The sequence below is a fragment of the Populus trichocarpa genome, chromosome 2 (assembly GCF_000002775.5).
Source record: "Populus trichocarpa isolate Nisqually-1 chromosome 2, P.trichocarpa_v4.1, whole genome shotgun sequence".
Taxonomy (NCBI): domain Eukaryota; kingdom Viridiplantae; phylum Streptophyta; class Magnoliopsida; order Malpighiales; family Salicaceae; genus Populus; species Populus trichocarpa.
The window spans coordinates 14,265,983-14,287,921 of NC_037286.2; the positions used below are offsets into that span (position 1 = coordinate 14,265,983).

The 21,939-nt window shown below is 33.8% G+C and overlaps 2 protein-coding genes across 4 annotated transcripts in view; one reads left to right on the top strand and one right to left on the bottom strand.

Moving 5' to 3' along the window:
- LOC7487746 (caffeic acid 3-O-methyltransferase) overlaps positions 1-21,939 on the bottom strand; it is a 132,944-nt gene that overhangs the window by 86,545 nt on the left and 24,460 nt on the right. The window contains exons 2-5 of one of the 3 annotated variants that reach the window (XM_052450461.1): positions 5,864-5,971; positions 5,377-5,687; positions 4,899-4,963; positions 4,374-4,809 (exon numbers count right to left, since the gene is read on the bottom strand). In XM_052450461.1, coding sequence (XP_052306421.1) covers positions 4,510-4,809; positions 4,899-4,963; positions 5,377-5,687; positions 5,864-5,971 — 784 coding nt within the window. In that variant the 3' untranslated portion in view covers positions 4,374-4,509. Of the gene's footprint in view, positions 1-4,373; positions 4,810-4,898; positions 4,964-5,376; positions 5,688-5,863; positions 6,334-21,939 lie in introns of those variants that run through there. The other 2 variants (XM_052450457.1, XM_052450458.1) reach the window with 2 other exon arrangements.
- LOC127904991 (uncharacterized) lies at positions 18,675-19,217 on the top strand. Its single transcript, XM_052450462.1, has 2 exons — positions 18,675-18,942; positions 19,038-19,217. The coding sequence occupies exons 1-2, from the start codon at positions 18,719-18,721 to the stop codon at positions 19,192-19,194; spliced, it is 381 nt and encodes a 126-aa protein (XP_052306422.1). The 5' UTR covers positions 18,675-18,718; the 3' UTR covers positions 19,195-19,217.

Sequence of the window (21,939 nt, forward strand, 5' to 3'; positions counted from 1 at the left end):
GCATGATCTTGATCTGAACACCAAGATGCCTAAATACATGGCAAATGCCTCCTTTTATAGGCCAAAATTCAGGAACTATTGATTTGTTGACTAATTGATGAGTGAGTGGCCACATCTTGACTTGGTGACAATTCTTATCTTCTTGTCTGCCAAAAACGTCATTGATAACGTCATAATTTGAACAGACTTCAATCATGAAAGTTCTAGGGAATTGTCTCATCTTTCCAGGGTAACAATTTGAGATCATATGGACTTCTAGAACTCGAGATATGGGCTGAACACTGAACAGTGTCTGGGATGTAGGACAGATTCGGACTTCTTCATTGTTGCTACAATTTGGACTTGAAAAAGGCCTTGTTAAATCTTGGACTCCTCATGAAAGTTGTAGGCCTATGTCTTAGCTTTCCATCCATATAAGGCAGACCTAAATCCGAGATCTACAACTCCAGATATGACCCGATTACCGAACAGTGTTCCAGTTTGGACTGCACCAACATCTCTTTTCTAAGTTTGGCCATCTTTCTGTCCTTTCAATTTCAGTACTTCAACTCATCAATCAATTCTTTCATTTATGTGATAGGCCTGCATTTAAGATGAATATTTACCATAAATTAAAGGTATCTTATATTATTAGATATGTTAGTATAAAACATGCTTTAGTTAAGGAGTTATTGATACTTCAAGTGCAAAATGATGATATAGAACCTTGATAAAAATGCACTTTTAAGTACTAATCATGTTCTAAACCATGTGGTAAATTGTTCATCTTATAATTGAAAGATCTGGGATTTGGTTAGCTATGAGTTATTGGACAGTAAGTATCGTCGATGTTGCCTGCAAGGTTGTTTCAAATTATATGAGTGTATGGTATCACAAAACATAAATAGTACACTCTTCACAAAGTTTAAGTCGAACATCTACTTACTTAATAAAAGGTCTTAGCTCATTACAGTTAAATAGGACATAATTATATGTTTATTTGAACTCTATTTCAAACAAATATCTTCCCCTCACGACATTTTTAGGTGTGGGTCGTCCAGGATTGGAGAATATTGACAAGTTCCCACTTGAAGGCACTTCACCACCTCATCATGCCGTGGAACACGGTTGATCCTTGTTCTCAAATGAGGTTCGAAATAGTATGAGATAAATGTTGAGATCTTCTCAACAATATAGGCCTCACATATTGATGCCTCAACATGCGCCTTGTTCTTAACCTTTTTTTAAGATTGAACAAGTACCTGCATATATATATATATATATATATATATATATATATATATATATATATATATATATATATATTATCAATTAAAAAAATAAAAATAAAAACATTTAATTATAAATTACTTAGCTCCTGTAATATCTAACCTCTCGAATGGATGCATCCATCTGTACTGGACCGGTCCTCTAACTTTTACCTCAAACGGTAAATGTACGGGTAGATGCTCTGTTGAGTCAAAAAAAGATGGAGGGAATATCATCTCAAGTTTGCATACTGTCTCGACGATATTCTTTTCAAGCCTTTCAATGTGATCAACATTCAACTTGCTGGAGCATATATCTCTGAAGAAATGACTGATCTCCGTTAGTGCATCCCATATCCTATTTGGCAACAAATCATGAAAAGCTAATGGGATGAGTGTTTGCATAAACACATGGCAGTCATGACTCTTCATTCCATATAATCTGCATTCCTCCATATTAATCAGCCTTGATATGTTCGAGGCATGTCCATCGGGGAAACGCAGACTCTTAAGCTATTTGTAGACTAGTAGTTGTGCGTTTTTCTCTAGCACGAAGCTTGCTCTTGGTTTTGCGACCCGTGACCCATCACAAACCAACTCCATATTTTTACGGTTACAGAATAGCGCTACATCCAATCTAGCCTTGATGTTGTCCTTTGTCTTCCCCTTCACATCCATGACGGTGTTGAAAATGTTCTCAAACACGTTCTTTTCAATGTGTATGACGTCAAGGTTATGGCGGAGAAGATTGGTCTTCCAATAAGGAAGCTCCCAAAACATACTTCGCTTCATCCAATTATGGGTCAAACCAAAACCAGGAAACTTCTGCTTACCTATTTGGAGACCAAACACAATGTCACCGTACTCTGACATAACATCAAACAATTCTTCACCGGAAAGACGCGGGGGTGCAACATCCTTTTCAACTCTGCCAACAAAGAAATCCTTTTTGTTCTTTCTGTACCTGTGGTTATGTGGCAAGAAACGACGGTGACAGTAAAAAAAAAAAAGCTTTACCCCTGTTTGTTAGCGTGAATGCCTTGTTGTTCTCCATACAGTATGGACATGCTAGCTTTTCATGCGTGCTCCAACCAGAAACCATTCCATAAGCTGGGAAATCATTGATAGTCCACATCAAAGCCGCTCTCATAACAAAATTCTGTTTCCTCGAGATGTCATAAGTCAAAACTCCAGAGGACCACAACTAGTCCACATCAAAGCCGCTCTCATATCTTTGGGTTGTAAATATATATATATAGTTATTTTATTGCCTCAATTTAAAAAGCATTCTTAATCAAACACATTAAATTATTTTTTGTTTAACCTTAATTTTAACCACAGTTTTAACCAAACTTATATCAATACCAAATCAACCTCAACCAAAAGTACTTTTTACAAAACAACTTTTTTCAAACCACAATCACAAAAGCTACCACAATACCAAACACAAGTATGCATGAGCTAAGCTGCGAGTGCGATACAATTAATTTTAATGTTAAAACAAATCTCAGATTTATTTTTTTTCAATGTAAAAAAAAATTAAACATTACTAACATGTTTTTTAATAGAAATTTTTTTAATCATAAAATCAAAATATAATAAATATTAGATAGTATTTTTTTTAATTATAAAAATGATGATCTATTGGATCAAATTCTTTTTAATATAAAAAATCAAGGTATTGCTAATGTGATTTCTAGCTAAAATAAAAATTATAATCATGAACTCAAAATATAATTCATATTATATGATATCTTTTTAAATATTGAGACAACGAATATTAGATGATATTTTTTAAAAAATATTTAAATGACTACAAATTAGATTGACTTGGGTTAACTCGTGTTAACCTGTTAAATCCGTGATTTGAGTCATGAGAATAAAAAACTAATTAAAATAAATTATGAAGCTTAATTCACAGTTAATCCAATGTTGAAAGATGAAATTGAAAAAAAAAAAGACAACTAAAAATACAAAAAAAAAAAAAACCACTCTAGTCAATGTGAGTTAAACTTCCAAACTCGTTCCTCATGTCATGAGATTATAATAGCCCTATATAAAAGTATTACAAAAAAACATGAAGCATAATTTCACCAATCACATGTTAAATGATGAAATTACAAGAAAAAATAAAAAAAAGATTAGGTTATTGAAAAATAAAATTAAAAATTATATAAAAAAGGGGGCAAAAGCAAAGCATTATTCTAGTGAGGAAAAAATAAAATAAAAATTCCCAAGTATGGGCATAGGCTTTTTATTATTATTATTAAGACGAGATGCTGGGTTTTTTTATAAAAAAAAATGACAAATCGCCTATAGTCATAAGTGACCTGCATTATTTGATCCGTCGGATGATTGAAAATCAGGATAAGTTTTTGGGCCCTAAAAACCTAATTTTCAACACTTTCTGCTTAAAAACACCTTTAAATATAATATGATCCTTAAAAAAGCACTTAACAACCTCAAAACACCCCAAAATCACTCCAAAAATAAAAACCAATCGAATAAAAAAACAAATGTATCCCAATCTACTCTAAAAAACAAGGAGATGCCATCTTTATTGAACTATTCTCAAGAAGAAAAATTCATTGACACAAAGATTGCTTTTATTTTTGTGTATATGGAATGTAATTAATTGACAACTTTATCTCTATTTTGCTATTTTCTAGCAACTTTTTCTTTCTTTTTCTAAATCTAAGGACTAAAAAATAAATAAAATAAATTTTTGAATCAAAATCAAAATTTTAAGACTTTAGAGATTGGTCATGCATTTTTTTTTTTCATGCTTTACATTACAGTCCTCTCTTTAAATATTTTCTTTCTACAATAATTTAAAATTTTATATGATGAAATTAGGTCAGAGAAGAATTCAATAAAAAAATATGAAAATAAAATTTTTAAAAAAATGAAGAGATCACGATTCATGAACAATGCCTAAACGTAACACTCATAATAAACACCAATCATTTATAATTATTTGGGATCCACAATCACCACTTATTATTATTCAACATATTAATTTGTTTTTTTTACGTTCATATATACATGGATAGGAATGCATTGTTGCAACAAAAATACAATATCTATTTGCAAAGCATGTAGCTCATCAAACTTCTATCTTGGGAATGCTAAAAGCTGATGAACAGCTATTTTATTTATTCCATAAATATCGTTCCACACGGGCAGTCATGAACGCTTCAATTCTGGTAGAAACTGGTAATGCATACTCCAATTTCTGCAAAATGCAATTTTAAGCAGTAATCTACTTGAAGAACTCCATGACCCAAAAATTACAAACAAAGGTTTCAAATTTGATGCCACGGAATCCAGCTGCAGTGGCCAGGGCCATGAATTCATCTTCAGTCCGTTCTTTCCCTCCTGGGTTTTGAGACATCATCATCAGTACATCAAGTTGCGAGATCGCTTTCGCAGCAGGGCTTGTCTTGGCCGTGATCGGAAGAACTGATTCCATAACAATTACCTTCCCATCCTCTGGAATAGCTTTGTAGCAGTTCTTCAACAACTTCAAGCAGTGATCATCACTCCAATTATGGAGTATCCACTATAAGATTATATATCCATTAGTCGTTATTAGTGATTTTGGTGTCTAAAATTGAGCAAGTAGATTATATGCCGTCAGAATTTTGGTACCTTCAGGAAAATGGCATCTCCTTTGGGAACACTTTCAAACATATCTCCTCCCACGTGCTCCACACCTGCATGAGAAACCAGTTCCCACATCTATGACCAAGTCTTTCATTGTCTAGTCTTTTCCTTTTTCCTGTAAAGCCTGTGATTCTCTGCAAACTTCTCTTCTTTTCTTTTGGGTTCACTGAAAACATTTTTATGGGTAAAGTATATGTGTGGCTTGTCATGTTTTAGATTGTGGCACCTCAAATTTCAGATTTTGGTCATACGAGGTTTGAAGTTTCAGGCAGATTCATTAATGAATACGGAGCATGTTATCATGTTTTCCTAAATTCTCTCAATTTGTCAATTTAATTTTCCCACAGTGTTTGATTAACCTTAATCAATGACAGAAACATGAGCAAGTATCAGCGGAACCAGAAAGAATAAAATTTAACAATTACCATGAATTAAACGTAAGGAGAGGAGGAACAAAACATACCAGGATAGGCCGGCGCATGCTCTATAACATGTGGCAAGTCGAAATTGATACCCTTGATCTGGGGATATTTAGACGTTACTGCCTTCATAGTGTGTCCCAAGCCACCACCAATATCAACCAGCTGTTTCAGGTTCTTGAAACCATTGTATTTCTCAAGCATATTTCCATTTACAACAGTGGTTTGGTTGTACATTGCTGTGTTGAATACCTGATTGAACCTAGGGTCCAAGCCATTGTACTCAAAGGCATGTACTCCATGGACTCTGTGAAACGCAACTCCTCCTTCAAGAACCGCATCTTTTAGTTGAGACCTAGCAGGAAACGGATAAACATTGAGATTAGCTAGCTGCCCTTATCAACAAATTAGAGAGAGATAGGGGAGAGAAATGATGATAAGAGGTACAATGTTTACTAATATTATTATAGTAAATTGAAGCAAGCAAAAATTAAATAGAAAAAATGTGACAATAGATAGGGAGTGACAAACCAGCTCTGTAAGATGACGTTTTCATGATTCAAGGCCATGAAGGGGGCCAAAGAAACACCATTTTGGTTGCGCACAAAGTACATGGACACAGGAGCCAGACTGTAGAACCTCTCCGAGCCATCGACAAAACAACAAAGCACTTGGTGGCTAGCCAAGAGCCTTAGAATACGGTCCAGCATCTTTGGTGTATCGGGGTTATCTGTGGGCAACTTGGCTGCGATATCTGCAGCAGAGAGTTTGACATCTGGACCTGCTTTGGCTATGATCTCAAAGATGCCAAGCTGAATCGCCGTGTGTAGAGTCATGGGTAGCACTGAGCTCAAAGCTAGTTGCATGGCATATCCAAAGTTTTCATCTTTCGCTTCATCAACTTGACTGACGTGGTTTTCTATAGAAGATGCCATAATGTTTTTTGAGGATGTCGATCAATTTTAGATAGAAGAAACCGGATGGGTTTATGAATATTCGGCTTCAAAAGTATTTATAATGGAAGATTGGATGAAATAGTTGACAATGAAGTAATCTTTTTATTAGAGGTGTAAAAAAAAACTGAAAAACTGATTTAATCGAGAATACTGAAAAAAAATAACACAAAAACAAACATATTCTTGTAAATTATAACAAAAAAATAAAAGAAAATGTCGTAAGAACAATGTTTAACTAATACAGTCATTAGAGTAAGAACAATGTTTAACTAATACATTCATTAGAGATTGTGTTGTAGTTGTAAATGAGTTTTTTAACATTTCTATAATATTTTTTAGATATTTAAATATAAAAACATTTAACTTGAACTCATTAGAGCTAACATGAAAATAATCAAAAGAGTAATAGGTTGTCTGACGCGATCGACATGTAATAGTTTTAGTGTTTTAGAAGAAATTATGTTGTTTAGATGTTTGATTTTTATTTTCTAAAAAAAACACACTTGTAATGCTTTTGTTTCTCTTTTTTGTATTTTCTTTTAAATGATATCAAGAATCTAGTTGCATTTTAGGCCTTTTTTTTTTTTTTTGCTGAAAAGTAGTTTCTATTTGGAAAGTGAATTCCAAAAAAGTGAATTATTTTTCGATGTTTGGTAGTGTAATGAAAAATAAGTTGGAAACACTTTCCAGTGTTTGGTTATGTAATGGAAAATGAAGTGGAAAATAACTTATTAATGTTTAATTTTTTTCAAGTTTATTAAAATAACGAGGAACAAATCTTACAAATTAAAAAGTTGAATGAGAATGAAATTGAAAAAAATATATAATTTCATAAATTATCTCAAATAAAATAAATAATAATGAAAATAATAGAGATCAAATCTAAAAAATAAAAAAAAATAAAAAGATGAAGAAATTAAAATAATAATAATTACCATTTCATAAATGATTTCAAATAAAATAAGTAACAATCAAAACAATGAGGGCCATATATTTGATAGATAAAAAATTTCAATTAAAAAATAATAAGGGAAAAGCAAATAACAATTATAAAAATGAGGATCAAAGTTAATATAAAAATTAATTCTAAGGGATGAAATTGAAAAAAAAAATATTCAAAACAAAATATATATAGCAATCAAAAGTTTGAGGACCAAATTTGATATAATCAGCAAATAATATGACATTTCTAAATTTTTCACAACTTCGAGAAATTGTTTTCCGCCCAAAATAAAAGGAAAACACTTTTCTGGAAACCAAGCCAAATTTTTCTTTGACTGGAAAGTATTTTTCGTTGATCAACTTTTATAATAACTAATAAATACGAGAAAATTTAAAAAGTAACCTGTCATTTTCCAGAAAACTAACTCACACTTAAAAGAAACATGTTTCACCAGACAAAAAGGGGTCATAGCATGTCAGTTTGCAAAATTAAATCCACAATGTAAAAATTATTCAATAAAAACTAAACTCCAATACTTTATATTTTCTTACTGTGGTCCCTAAAACTTTGTTTGCAATATTGTAACCCCTCCATTAGTTATCTCAAGGATTCCCTCATCTTTAATTTTATTAATACGAATTAATAATCTCTTCTCTGTATTGTTTTTTTATAAATGTGGTATTTATTGCTACAACAATCTATTAATAGAGAAAAATATAATTATGTCATTACTAAAACAAAACCGCAGATTTTGTGTTTAACGTTTCATTTTTTTTTTGAATGATTTATTTTTAATTTTATTTATTTTAATTGCCAAATTTATATTTTATCTGTTTAAAATACAACAAGCTATTATACAAAAAAAATAATCAAAACCCATTTAAAATATAAAAAACCACATAAAAAATCAAACAATCAATCATTTCATTTTAAATCAATCATTTCATCTTAAATCAATTGATTGACGCAAAAATCAATAAGTTATTTTTAAAAATTGTGATATTAGTTGTTTATAAAGTGATTTTTATTTAAAATTATATTAAAAAAAATTAAAAAAAAATTTCTTTCTAATATCATTACATTAAAATAATATAAAATTATTAAAAATTTTATTTAAAATAAAAAAAATTATAAAACAAATAATACAAAAACAAACATACTCTTATAAACTACAACAAAGAAATAAAGGAAGATGTCATTTGTAGTTGTAAATGACTATATTAACATTTCTAGATTATTTTTTAAATATTTTAGTATAAAATCAAGTTAAAAACATTTAATTTGAACTTTAATTTTCAATCAATAGAGCTATCATGAAAATAGTCAAAAGAATAATAGGTTATATGACAGAACACGCAACTCTTCCGCAGTCTGTTTAGAAAAAAAAGCTTGACAAATGGAATAATTTTACAAGTTAGAATATTTAGTACAATCATAGAAAAGCTTTGCCCACCTGTCAGACTTCTCTTGACGTGATCGGTATGATCGGTTACGAAATGATGCCAAATTTCGTAAACTAATGTAATAACCCTCGTAGTAATTAACCCACTACAAATGATGACGAAGACATGTACTTTTGTTAGATAATTAGCATGAGCTAAGCTGCGAGTCCGATACAATTAATTTTAATGTTAAAAAAATATCAGATCTATTTTTTTTCAATGTGAAAAAAAAAACGAAGGTATTGCGAATATGATTTCTAGCTCAAATAAAAATTATATCATGAACTTAAACCTTTTGACTTAACTCATCAAACTTCTCTTGGATCCACTTCGTTTTAGGCCTTAAAATAGACCATGTAGACACTCCTAATGAATTCTTTGATGTCATAGCCAAGATCGTATCATGAACCTATCTAAATATAATTTAACAATTTATTCAGGATATTGCTTCAATTTCACCAAATTAGCCAAAACAAATTCTGATTCTGTTATAGAGATGCGAGCTTGGATTATTGTTTACATATCATTCCAACTCTGGACTGAATTTGGCGGCAAATTTATAAACCAAGTAAAAGCATCTCCAGTTAAAGAATTTGAAAATGATATTAATTTTAAAAAGTCAGAATCAAATACTTTCTTACATTGGCAAAAAAATCTTGCTATATGTTCTCTAGCAAACACAGTTCTTTAGCCATTAAATAAAGTAAACTTTAGAAACTTGAAATTATTAGGATAAATATATATTCTATCAATGTAATCTAAATATGGTTTTCTATATATTGGCCTATGTATTTGTTAAAATCTAAGTCTATAAGCTTATTTCATTATACCTAGAATATACTCTGGATTAATTTTATTTGGAAATCCATTTATTTCGAGGTTATTTGGAATCATAATCTCATCTATATCTTTTAGTGATGAACTCTTACAATTAATAAATTTATTTTTTGAACTACTCTCGGCTTTCTCTATTATTAAAGGCTTCCCATTTTGTTTATGATCATACTTCCAATGATTTGATTCTTTTTCAACTTTCTCATCTAAATGGTTTTTAATTTTAACTACCATTTATTTAGAAATATTATTCACTGTCTCCAACATAGTATAATTAAATAAAAAATCACTTCATCATTTCCTCTTTTTTTTTTTGGTGTTTAATTTTGCATTGACATATTTAATAGCCTTAATCATTCTCTTATAATATTATTTATTCATGTTTTGTAATTTTCCTACTTCATGCTCCAAACTTATTTTACATTTCTGTCTTTTTCTAACATTAGACTCTAGAATATCACGAGTTAATCACTCATTCATTGATGCAATTATATTTAAATGATAGTCAATTATTTTTATATTGATTCTATATTTCTTTTTAGTTTTTTCATAAAGACATTTATACCTCTCTTTATATTTTGTAATTTTCCTACTTTATGGTCCAAACTTATTTCACGAATTTTTTATTTTTCTAACATTAGACTCTGAAATGACATGATTTAATCTCTTCATTACTACAATTATATTTAGATGATATTCAATCATTTTTATATCGATTCTATATTTCTTCTTAGGTTTTTCAGAAAGATATTTATACCTCTCTTCGAGTATCTTATTTGCATCATCCACTCTCCGTTCAAAGAGTAAATATCTCTCTTCTATAGTCATAAACTTGTTTCCTTTTTCATTTTATATTTCTTCCCCTTAAAGGATTGATTATTTATTTTATTTTTTAATAAAGAGATCAACTAATTCTTCTATTTCTTCTACATTTTCCGCTAATATTAATATTTTTAGTGCCATAGTTTCAAAGAACAAATATGGCACTCCTAGTGAGGTTGCCAATTATTTTGTAGGTTCTTTTGTGTCTACCTCAATTAAGAGGACTTTAATTTTATCTCAAGTTTGGTTAGCAAGTCTAATTTATGAAATTTATATTCTAGACCTTCACCAGAACTCTAGATTTGTAATTCTAGACTTATAGCAATGTCATAACATAATTTAATTAATGAGAAGTAATGAAATATTTTTAATGCTATGAATGTAAATAGGAACTTTAATAATTCAAGATTAAAGAACTTATACTCATTGAATGATCTTTGGTTTGATTACAACCACGAACTGAAATGCCTTGACAAAAAAGCATGAACTAATATTTTTGGTGTTTTCTAGATTTCATAATAATGAAAATTCCAAGCTTACTAGATTACAAACCTACTAATTACAAGCCAACAAGTTACTTGCCTGCTGATTAATTACTAACTAGTAGCTGATGTGAAGTTTTTGCAAACTTGATTGAAATGCAGTGCAATTGTTATTGGGTTGTTTGGTTGTTATTATGTTTTATTATCTCCTTTTTCTTTCTTAGCCTCTTTTAAATTTATGGCAAACCACCAAGTACTATAGAAAACCACACATCATCTTCATGCACAACTTCAATTGCTTTCTCTATTAGTCCATAATTTTTCTTTGATAAAATTGGACCATTTTTATAATGTATCCTAATCCTCCTTTCATTCATTCTAAACTTCATCATTCCCTTGTGTATCATTATGGCAACTCATTGACCAAATCATGTACTTCTTAATTTGGCCCACACTTGGTTACATACTTGTAGAAATAAGTCATATATACCAAACCAAATAGAAATATGTCATTACCTAACCTGGTTGCATATTGAGGACCTTGCCGATCGATACACCCATCCACAAAGTAGATGGGATGGCTAGCTAACAAAAACCAGTCCTAACTAGATGAATAAAAAGTATAGTAAGTTATAATTTGCAAACCAGAGCTCTGCCTTTGGAATATGTGATGCTGTTAAAGAGAAGATGGTGGGGACATTAGACGTGATCAGTTAATGAAGGATAACCCAAAGATTGTAGATAATTTCTTCCATTAATGGTTAGTAGTTTCATAACATCCGGCCATCAAGTTTTTGTTCCAAGATCCAATAAATTCACAACGTTAACGGCACTGGATGGATAAAAAGCAGTGGCATGCTATTAATTATCTTTTAATCGAGCACAAGTCACAGAAACCTCAACTTTAACAGCTCACATAAATACAATGAGTGTTGAGTATTTCAAACCAATTTATTCTCAATTCCTGTCATAAATGCTTGATAACTATAGAAATACTTGACAAACTTAAATAATGATTTATTAAACGAGAAAAAATAGAGATGGGACTAACAGCTTGATTGTTCTATGAGACTATTTTGGTGGTTAATTTTTCCCTGTAGTGATAACAGAGAGTGGTGCAATGAAGGAAAGTGGTGAAGCTGTTAGAAGATTAATTGGAAAGAATTAGGCAAACAAAGGCAACATAGATTTTTGTTTCCTTTATCTACATTAAATCAACAACTAAAAGCAATAATACAAATAATTAGAATTAAAAATAAATATTGAAAAATATAAGAGTTTTAGAAGCAACCTGTGTTTGTACACTACCAGAAAACCGGAGAAAAGCAACGGAATTACCGACGGAAAAATTCCGTCGGTAATTTATACCGACGGACATAATTCCGTCTCAAAATCTGTCGGTATATACCGACGGAATCATTCCGTCGGTAATGCCGTCGGTATATACCGACGGAATATTTCCGTCAGTATATACCGTCGGTTTCACCGACGGAATATACAGTTCGTCTGGAAATACGCAACGGCATGGTGACGTCAGGCGATTTTACCGACGGAAAGTACCGAGGGATTCAAACTGAGATTGCCGTACAGTGACGTGGCCCTGTCACCGACGGAATCACCGACGGATTCCTTCCGTCGGTGATGCCGTCGGAAAAAACCATTATATGCACCCATCTGCCGACACTCTCATCCTCTGTTTCTCCTTCTTCTTCTTTCCATCCCACCTCTCCCCTCCCAAACTCCTCCCAAACTGCAGCCAAACACCCATCCCAAACTCTCCACTATTCTCAACACGAGCACTCAAGTTTCTTATATCTTGTACGTGGTCACAATATCCGTTTCTTGTAGATTTTATCATTTTTTTGTAAGTAAATCTATCCTTTTTAGTTTTAATATTTAATTGTGAATTTTATTGTTTTAGTATATGTATTTTGTTAACGTTTGTACTTGTTTAATTGTTATTTGTCAAAGAAACTTGTAGTATGAATGTATAATTTTGTAGTTGTTATAGGTTGTTTTAGATTTTGTCAAATTATATTTGTTTGTAAATTGTTGAAATTTTGTTTGAATTACACCGAATTAAATGTGTCGTTGTGATGAAATAAATAATTAATAGCTTGTTTAAGTGTCTTGTTTAATTGTTATCAATTATATTTCGAAGTTGTGATTAATTCTGTAAATTTATATATGTATAAATTTGTATGTATGAACGTTGATAGTTGATAATTGATAATTGATAATGAATATTTAACATAAGTGTTGTTTTAGTTTGTTGGATAATGTCGGGGAAAACCAATATTTTTTTTATGTTTTATAGAGGTTCAATAGAAGTCATGGATGATCGTTCATGGATGTATCGGGACTCACCCCAAGGATTGCGGAGGATGGATTATTGTAACGGTGTCCAGGGTTTTATTAATTTCGCAACATCTATTCCGAGGAATTTTACTGATGGCGGTATTAGGTGTCCATGCAGAAAGTGTAAAAATTTAAAGTTTCTGCATCAAGATGTTGTAACGATGCATCTTCTAACCAAAGGGTTCATGGAAGATTACATATGTTGGTATGCTCACGGAGAACTATTTGTTCCTGATGAGAGCATGGAAGAACAGGTGGTTGGGTCAACTTCTAGTGCTAGTAACATGCATAAAGTTGGAAATGAGAACAGTAATCCTTACAGGAATATGGTTATGGATGCAATGAGAATGAGTGAAGATAATGTCAGGGGATGTCCAATCGTAGAAGAAGAACCTAATGCAGATGCAGCAAGGTTTTTTGATCTGTTGAGAGATTCTGACGAACCATTATGGGATGGCTGCACGAACCACAGTAAATTATCAGCCGTAGCACAGGTGTTCACCATCAAGTCAGATCACGGGTTGAGTGAGGCCGGTTATGACAAGATTATTGAATGGGCGAGAAGCATTTTACCTGAAGGGAACAGGCTGAAAGAGAACTTCTATGCTGCCAAGTCCATGATGAAACCCCTCGGTTTAGGATACCAGAAAATTGATATATGCCCTAACTTCTGCATGTTATACTACCTTGAAAATGCCGAGATGACCGAGTGTATGACGTGTGGGCATTCCCGTTACAAACCCAAAACTGGTAGAGGGAAGACTCTCGTGGCATATAAAAAACTTAGATACTTCCCAATCACACCTAGACTGCAGAGGTTATTCATGTCACCAAGGACTGCTGAGCACATGACATGGCACCAATCACACCATGCGGTTGATGGAGTGATGGTTCATCCTTCTGACGGTGAAGCCTGGAAACACTTTAACAGTATGCATCCTCCCTTTTCAGCTGAATCAAGGAACGTGCGTCTTGGGTTGTGTACAGACGGATTCAATCCATTCGGGTCATTTGCTGCTCCTTATTCTTATTGGCCGGTCATACTGACGGTTTATAACTTGCCACCGGGGATGTGTATGAGGCCGGAGTTCATGTTTTTATCTATGGTCATACCAGGTCCGAGCAGTCCGGGGCGGAATATAGATGTTTGTCTTCGTCCGTTGATTGATGAGTTGACGCAGTTGTGGTCCTCTGGAGCTTTGACTTATGACATCTGGAGGAAACAAAATTTTGTTATGAGAGCGGCTTTGATGTGGACTATCAATGATTTCCCAGCTTATGGAATGGTTTCTGGTTGGAGCACGCATGGAAAGCTAGCATGTCCATATTGTATGGAGAACAACAAGGCATTCACGCTAACAAACGGGGGTAAAGCTTCTTTTTTTGACTGTCACCGTCGTTTCTTGCCACATAACCACAGGTACAGAAAGGATTTCTTTGTTGGCAGGGTTGAAAATGATGTTGCACCCCCGCGTCTTTCCGGTGAAGAATTGTTTGATGTTGTGTCAGAGTACGGTGAAATTGTGTTTGGTCTCCAATCAGGTAAGCAGAAGTTTCCTGGTTTTGGTTTGACCCATAATTGGGTGAAGCGAAGTATATTTTGGGAGCTTCCTTATTGGAAGACCAATCTTCTCCGCCATAACCTTGACGTCATGCACATTGAAAAGAACGTGTTTGAGAACATTTTCAACACCGTCATGGATGTGAAGGGGAAGACAAAGGACAACATCAAGGCTAGATTGGATGTAGCGTTGTTCTGTAACCGTAAAAATATGGAGTTGGTTTGTGATGGGTCACGGGTCGCAAAACCAAGAGCAAGCTTCGTGCTAGAGAAAAACGCACAACTACTAGTCTACAAATGGCTTAAGAGTCTGCGTTTCCCGATGGACATGCCTCGAACATATCAAGGCTGGTTAATACGGAGGAATGCAGATTATATGGAATGAAGATTCATGACTGCCATGTGTTTATGCAAACACTCATCCCATTAGCTTTTCGTGATTTGTTGCCAAAGGGGATATGGGATGCACTAACGGAGATTAGTCATTTCTTCAGAGATATATGCTCCAGCAAGTTGAATGTTGATCACATTGAGAGGCTTGAAAAGAATATCGTCGAGACAATATGCAAACTTGAGATGATATTCCCTCCATCATTTTTTGACTCAATGGAGCATCTACCCGTACATTTACCGTTTGAGGTAAAAGTTGGAGGATCGGTCCAGTACAGATGGATGTATCCATTCGAGAGGTTAGATATTACAGGAGCTAAGTAATTTATAATTAAATGTTTTTATTTTTATTTTTTTAATTGATAATATATATATATATATATATATATATGCAGGTACTTGTTCAATCTTAAAAAAAAGGTTAAGAACAAGGCGCATGTTGAGGCGTCAATATGTGAGGCGTATATTGTTGAGGAGATCTCAACATTTATCTCATACTATTTCGAACCTCATTTGAGAACGAGGATAAACCGTGTTCCACGGCATGATGATGGTGGTGAAGTGCATTCAAGTGGGAACTTGTCAATATTCTCCAATCCTGGACGACCCACACCTAAAAATGCCGTGAGGGGAAGATATTTGTCTGAAATAGAGTTCAGACAAACACACAATTATGTCCTATTTAACTGTGATGAGCTGAGACCTTTTATTAAGTAAGTAGATGTTCGACTTAAACTTTGTCAAGAGTGTACTATTTATGTTTTGTGATACCATACACTCATATACTTTGGAACAACCTTGCAGGCAACATCGACGATACTTACTGTCCAATAACTCACAGCTGACCGAATCCCAGATCTTTCAATTACAAGATGAACAATTTGCCACATGGTTTAGAACACATGTAAGTCCTAGCACAAACTCATTATCTCTTGCAATGTAATTAATTGTAGTCAATGTTACATAATATCCGTTTATTGATTATTGTTGTATTTAATTTACAAGCTAGGTTTATCAAATGGGAGGTAGTGCTGCTATTTCACTGTCTTTACTATGTCTGGGCCCTGAAAGAAAAGTCAAGTGCTATAATGGATATTTTGTCAATGGATATGTCTTTCATACTGAAGAATACGGGCATGGAAGAAAGACATACAACAGCGGTGTTTGTATTAAGGGATCGACTTCTAGTGAGTTTGAAGTTGACTATTACGGTAGATTGGAAGAGGTCATCGAACTGCAATATCATAGCGAGCAAAATAGAGTGTTTTTATTCAAATGTTATTGGTATGACACAACTGACAGAGGAATCAGAGTAGATCCTCACTATGGTCTCGTTGAAATCAATTCAAAAGCTAGACACCGCAACGTAAACGACGTCTTTGTTTTCGCAAAGCAATGCCAACAAGTTTATTACACATACACCCCTTCCTTTAGAAAGGACCGATCAAGAGTTGATTGGTTATCCGTTTTAAAAACAAAACCCAAGGGTCGTGTCGAGGTTGTTCAGGATGAGAACGAAGACACAAGTGTGATAGATGAAGTCTTTCAAGCTAGTGAGTTGGTTGAACCATACCGAGTTGCTCCGTCGATTGACTTAGAAGAAAATTCGAATTTTCGCGTTTTCAACGATAGTCTTGTTGATGTTGACGCAGAGGAGTTGAATGTTGTTCTGAGCTCTACTAGTGGAAAAAAGAATATTGTTGAAGAAGATGATAACGAAATTGAAGAGTGCGATGAAGCTGATGATAACAATTCAATGGAGGACGAAGATGAAAATTCCGACTAACTAAACATGTTATGAAGCCTTATTTTTATAATGTAATAATCTGAAACATGAAATATTTATTCTTCTTTAAGGGTCAGCCGTTGTTATTGTGTTGTGTGTGTTTTTTAGTTTGCAATTCAAGATTTTTTTAGAGGGTTACATATAAAAAATAAGAAAAATTTAACTTTTCACCGACGGATATACCGACGGACTATAACCCGTCGGTATTTTACAGAGAGTTGCAAAAAAATTACGGGATTTTGCCACATTCACCGACGTCTTTCCGACGGATTTTCCGACGCTCATACCGACGGAATCACCGACGGGTTTTCCGCACGCATGTCTGACACGTGTCCGTCTGCACCATCACCGACGGCATTACCGACGTCCCATACCGACGGCATTACCGACGGACCGCGCATGTCTGCCACGTGTCCGTCTGCACCATCACCGACGGCATTTCCGACGGATCGAAAAGTTTGGCGGGATTTTAGAACTTTTTTGGTGCGCATTTCAATTAATTTCCGACGGAATTACCGACGGAAATTAATTGCACCGACAGCAATTAAGTGCCGTCGGTAATTCCGTCGGAATTTACCTATATATACCGCCACCCCCACCCCCCCCGCACCGTCTCCTCCCTCTCCCCCTCCTCTCCCCCCCTCGTCTCTCCCTCCTCTCCCCCCCTCTTCTCCCCTCCTCTTCTCTCCTCTTCTCCTCCCTCTTCTCCTCTTCTCCTCTTCTCCCCCTCTTCTCCCTTCCTCTTCTCCCTTTCTCTTCTCCTCTTCTCCCCCTCTTCTCCCTTTCACTTCTCTTCTCCTCTTCTCCCTTCCTCTTCTCCCTTTCTCTTCTCCTCTTCTCCCTTTCTCTTCTCCCTTTCTCTTGTTCTCTCATTTAGTTTTCAAAGGTATGTATTTTTTTTTCTTTATCTTTGTATTTTTTTTATTTTAATTATGATTATTTTTTTTGGTGTTCTTTGTTTTGTATATTGTTTGTAGATAAAATCTTAAATTCAACACATTATTAAGGTAAGCATTTTTTATTCCCAAATTTATTTTGAATTGATATAATGTTTTTTAATTTTGTGTGTTGTGTAGTGTTTTTTAGTTTTTTAATTTTATTTATTAATTTTAGTTTTTTAGTTTTGATATTATTGTTTGTATTGCTATAATTGTTATTGTTGAATTTGTGTTAAAAATGTTAATTTATAAATATAATTGTTAGAGTTGATTTATTTTAAAAATGTTAATTTATATATATAGAATTGCATTTAATTATTAGTTTATCTTAATTTAGGATATTATTGTTTGTATTGCTATAATTGTTATTGTTGAATTTATGTTAAAAATGTTAGTTTATAAATATAATTGTTAGAGTTGATTTATTTTAAAAATGTTAATTTATATATATAGAATTGCATTTAATTATTAGTTTATCTTAATTTAGGATATTATTGTTTGTATTGCTATAATTGTTATTGTTGAATTTATGTTAAAAATGTTAGTTTATAAATATAATTGTTATTGTTGATTTATTTTAAAAATGTTAATTTATATATATAGAATTGCATTTAATTATTAGTTTATCTTAATTTAGGATAAAATAATTAAATGAATGTTCATAGTTATAATTCTATATGATGTTATTGAATAAAATGTTGTGTTGATGATGATGAGTTGGGTTGAGATCTAGGATGATTGGATCGGGATGTGAAATAAAATTGGAAGTGTAATATGATTTTGTCGACAACTTGGGACCCCCCAGTACAGGGGAGACTCTGTCGAATTTTTTTTTTAAATAATCGAAGTTAATTATTCGTATACATGTGTGTAGATGCGTAGAATGAAATCTACAGCACGTCGTCAGAAGACGGTTGCAGCTAGTTCTTCTAGCAGCGAGGAGGACGTATCCTTAGGTGCTGATCACGGCGAGGAATCTACGCCAACTTGTGATGCTGCCTCTTCTAGCGCGGTTTCACAGCGCAGAAGCGGTGTGCCTTCACAGCGGGGTCAATTCACCCGCAAGTACCAGGCACAATGGAAGGATGACCTCTCAATGTAAGTTTGTTTAGGTTTTAGTTTTTTTTTATATACTTATAACATAATTTATGAACAACTAATTAATATTAATTACTACTTTTATTTAATTTAAGGTTTACAAACATTGAGGCTGCAAGGACTATAACATTGGCGTTTAAATCGTCGATGGAGATTCCATTGTTTCAATGGAGCCAGGTTTCCAAACATCCTGAGTGGAAACCTAATATCGATGCATGGTTTAAGCGATTTCAGGTCGGTGTTAATTTTTAATTTCCAGCTTATTTTTAATAAATGATTTTTATAATTTTATATCTTGTACTATTTTTATTTTATATGAATTATTTATATACACAGAACAAATTTGAGTGGGATAGGGCGGACAACAATGTTGTGAGGAGGGTATGGGAGAATCACGCGGCAACTAGGTAACATCAAAAATAATATTTTTTTTTATATAATTTAATTTTTTAAATTCTAATTTGTTACTATGGAAGTAGGTTGCGTGATTTTTGGTATGACACCCAAAAAAAATCAAAAAGACATGCGAGGGATAACGGTCTTGAAGGATGGAATGAGGTGGCGGTTTGGCAGGAATTCAAACCGCCATTCATCTCGGGGGAAATATGGATGGCATATATTGAGCACGTGACCTCAGAGCGGTTCTCACGGCGCTCATAGTCTGGCGCCGACAACCGGAACCGGCAAATTTATGGTTCGGTGACCACGCACACTGGCGGATCCGTCCCATTCAGCGCACATGCAAAGCGGATGGTAAGATTAATTTTATTGAAATATATCGTTAATTAATTTGTCGTTCCTTATAATATATTTAACTTTCAACCTAATTTTTTCCTTACAGGCTGCGTCTCTTGGACATGAACCGAGTCCAATGGAGCTGTTTCTAGAGACGCATGTGCGGAGTCAAGACCGCCAAAAAGGGGTGCAGCAGTTCGTGGACAACCGTGCTCAGCACTTCGTGGTATGTTCGTTCATTCATTTTATTTTGTAAGTTATTATTTTCTTGAATTGCATCTTGAATTGCATTTGATGATTTTTTTACCGATGGAATTTTCAGGAGACCTATAATAGCCGGTTGAGGGAGAGATATGGGGACAATCCGTCGACCCATCCAGATTTCGATCCAGATTTGTGGATGGAGGCGGGATCGTCTGGTGGACCCGATAAAAACAGGGTCTACGGGCTCTCCAACACTACGGCTGACAACTTGCGTTCGACTCGTAGTGTCTCAACTGTTGGAAGCTCTCCATCAGTATCGAACACCCAGTCTGAGGAGTTCATTGCGTTGAAACAACAATATCAACAACTCTCGACGAATTATGATGAGCTCCGTCAAATAGTCATGGAGATGAGATCAAAGATGGGTGACGATACTTGTGCAGCTTCTTTTTGGCCGTTTGGTCCCGGGAACAACCAGCCTCCTCCTCCTCCGCCTCCTCCTCCAGCTCCGCCGCTATTCTAGTTTAATTTTGTTTTTTAAACACATTAAATTTGTAATGAATATTATTACTTTTACATTTTTAATGTTTAATGCATTTTTATTTGTTTATTAAGGTTTTACACAATTAATAATTTATTTTTTTATATATTTCAAATACCTACCGACGGATATACCGACGGATACTATCCGTCGGTATTTAACAGAGAGTTGTCGAACAATTACCATCCATGCCATCGTTACCGACGGCATCGCCGACGGATATTATCCGTCGGTGTTTAACTTCCGACGGCATTACCGACGGATAATATCTGTCGGTATTACACAGAGAGTTGCAACAAAATTACAAGCCATACCATAATTACCGACGGAAAAGCCGTCAGTGATGCCGTCGGTAATTACCCTTAACATTACCGACGGAAAATCCGTCGATAATGTTCCCGCGGGGAATTTTTTTTGGCGCGCGCGTATCCGTCTGTATTACCATCGGTGTTTCCGTCGGTGGGTGGGTTTTTTTATTTGCGACAGAATTAGCGACAGAAATGGGATTTACCGACGACTGTTATACCGACGGACGTGTTCCGTCGGTGAGTCCGTCGGTATTGTTTTCACCGACGGATTTCATTGCTGTCACCGACGGAAGTAATCCGTCGGTAAAACTGGATAATGTTGTAGTGGTAGCATGCAGAAGCATTTTTGCACATGGACAATTTTACATATAATACGCTTCTTTTCTAATATACAACAATTCATTCGAATTTTTGGATGCGAGAATAATTTCTCAAACCTTTAATCATTTAAAAAAAAAGAGTCAAGTTCGTAGAAAGTTATTTATCAATATTATTAAACTCGAACATGTAAAGCCCATCTTGAAATCTATATAATAGGCTATTTTTCTAGCTCGAGTTTAAAATTAACCCGAATGAAAGTTGTCTCGATATGATTCAGTTAATTTGACTAGTCTAAAAACTACCCGTAAAACAAGTAAGAAGCTTGTTTTGGCTTTTAAAAAAAATTTCAAGATGACATCTTTTATTTTATTTTATTTTTTTAATATTAAGACGATGACATATTAGATCGACTCAAGCTTCACGTCTTAACCCACCAAACCCTTAACCTGGATCATGAACTCTACTAGGTTTAACCGCTTTGTTTTTTAAAATTATTTTTTGCTTAAAAATATGATAACAAAAATCATCTCCAGCAAAGTTAAGCACCAATCAAATACCATGATATTTATTTGAGACAGTAATAACCTCATACAAAGTGAACTAAAATAAAGTATAAAGACCAATTCAAATTCAACCAAATATTAAAAGACAAGATTGAAAAATAAAAGGAAAAAAAGATTCAATCAAATAAAAAAAGGGGCCCGGCCCAACTTTAAAACCTCCCAACCTGACTCATTATTTAGCCCAGATTTAAAATTAATTGATGTGGTAGTTTTTCTAACGTTACCTAATCAACTTGGTGGGTCCAAAGGCAATATGAAAAACTAATAAAAAGGCTGGTTTGGCTTTAAAACAAATTTAAGATGACATCCTTTTTTTCAATATTTA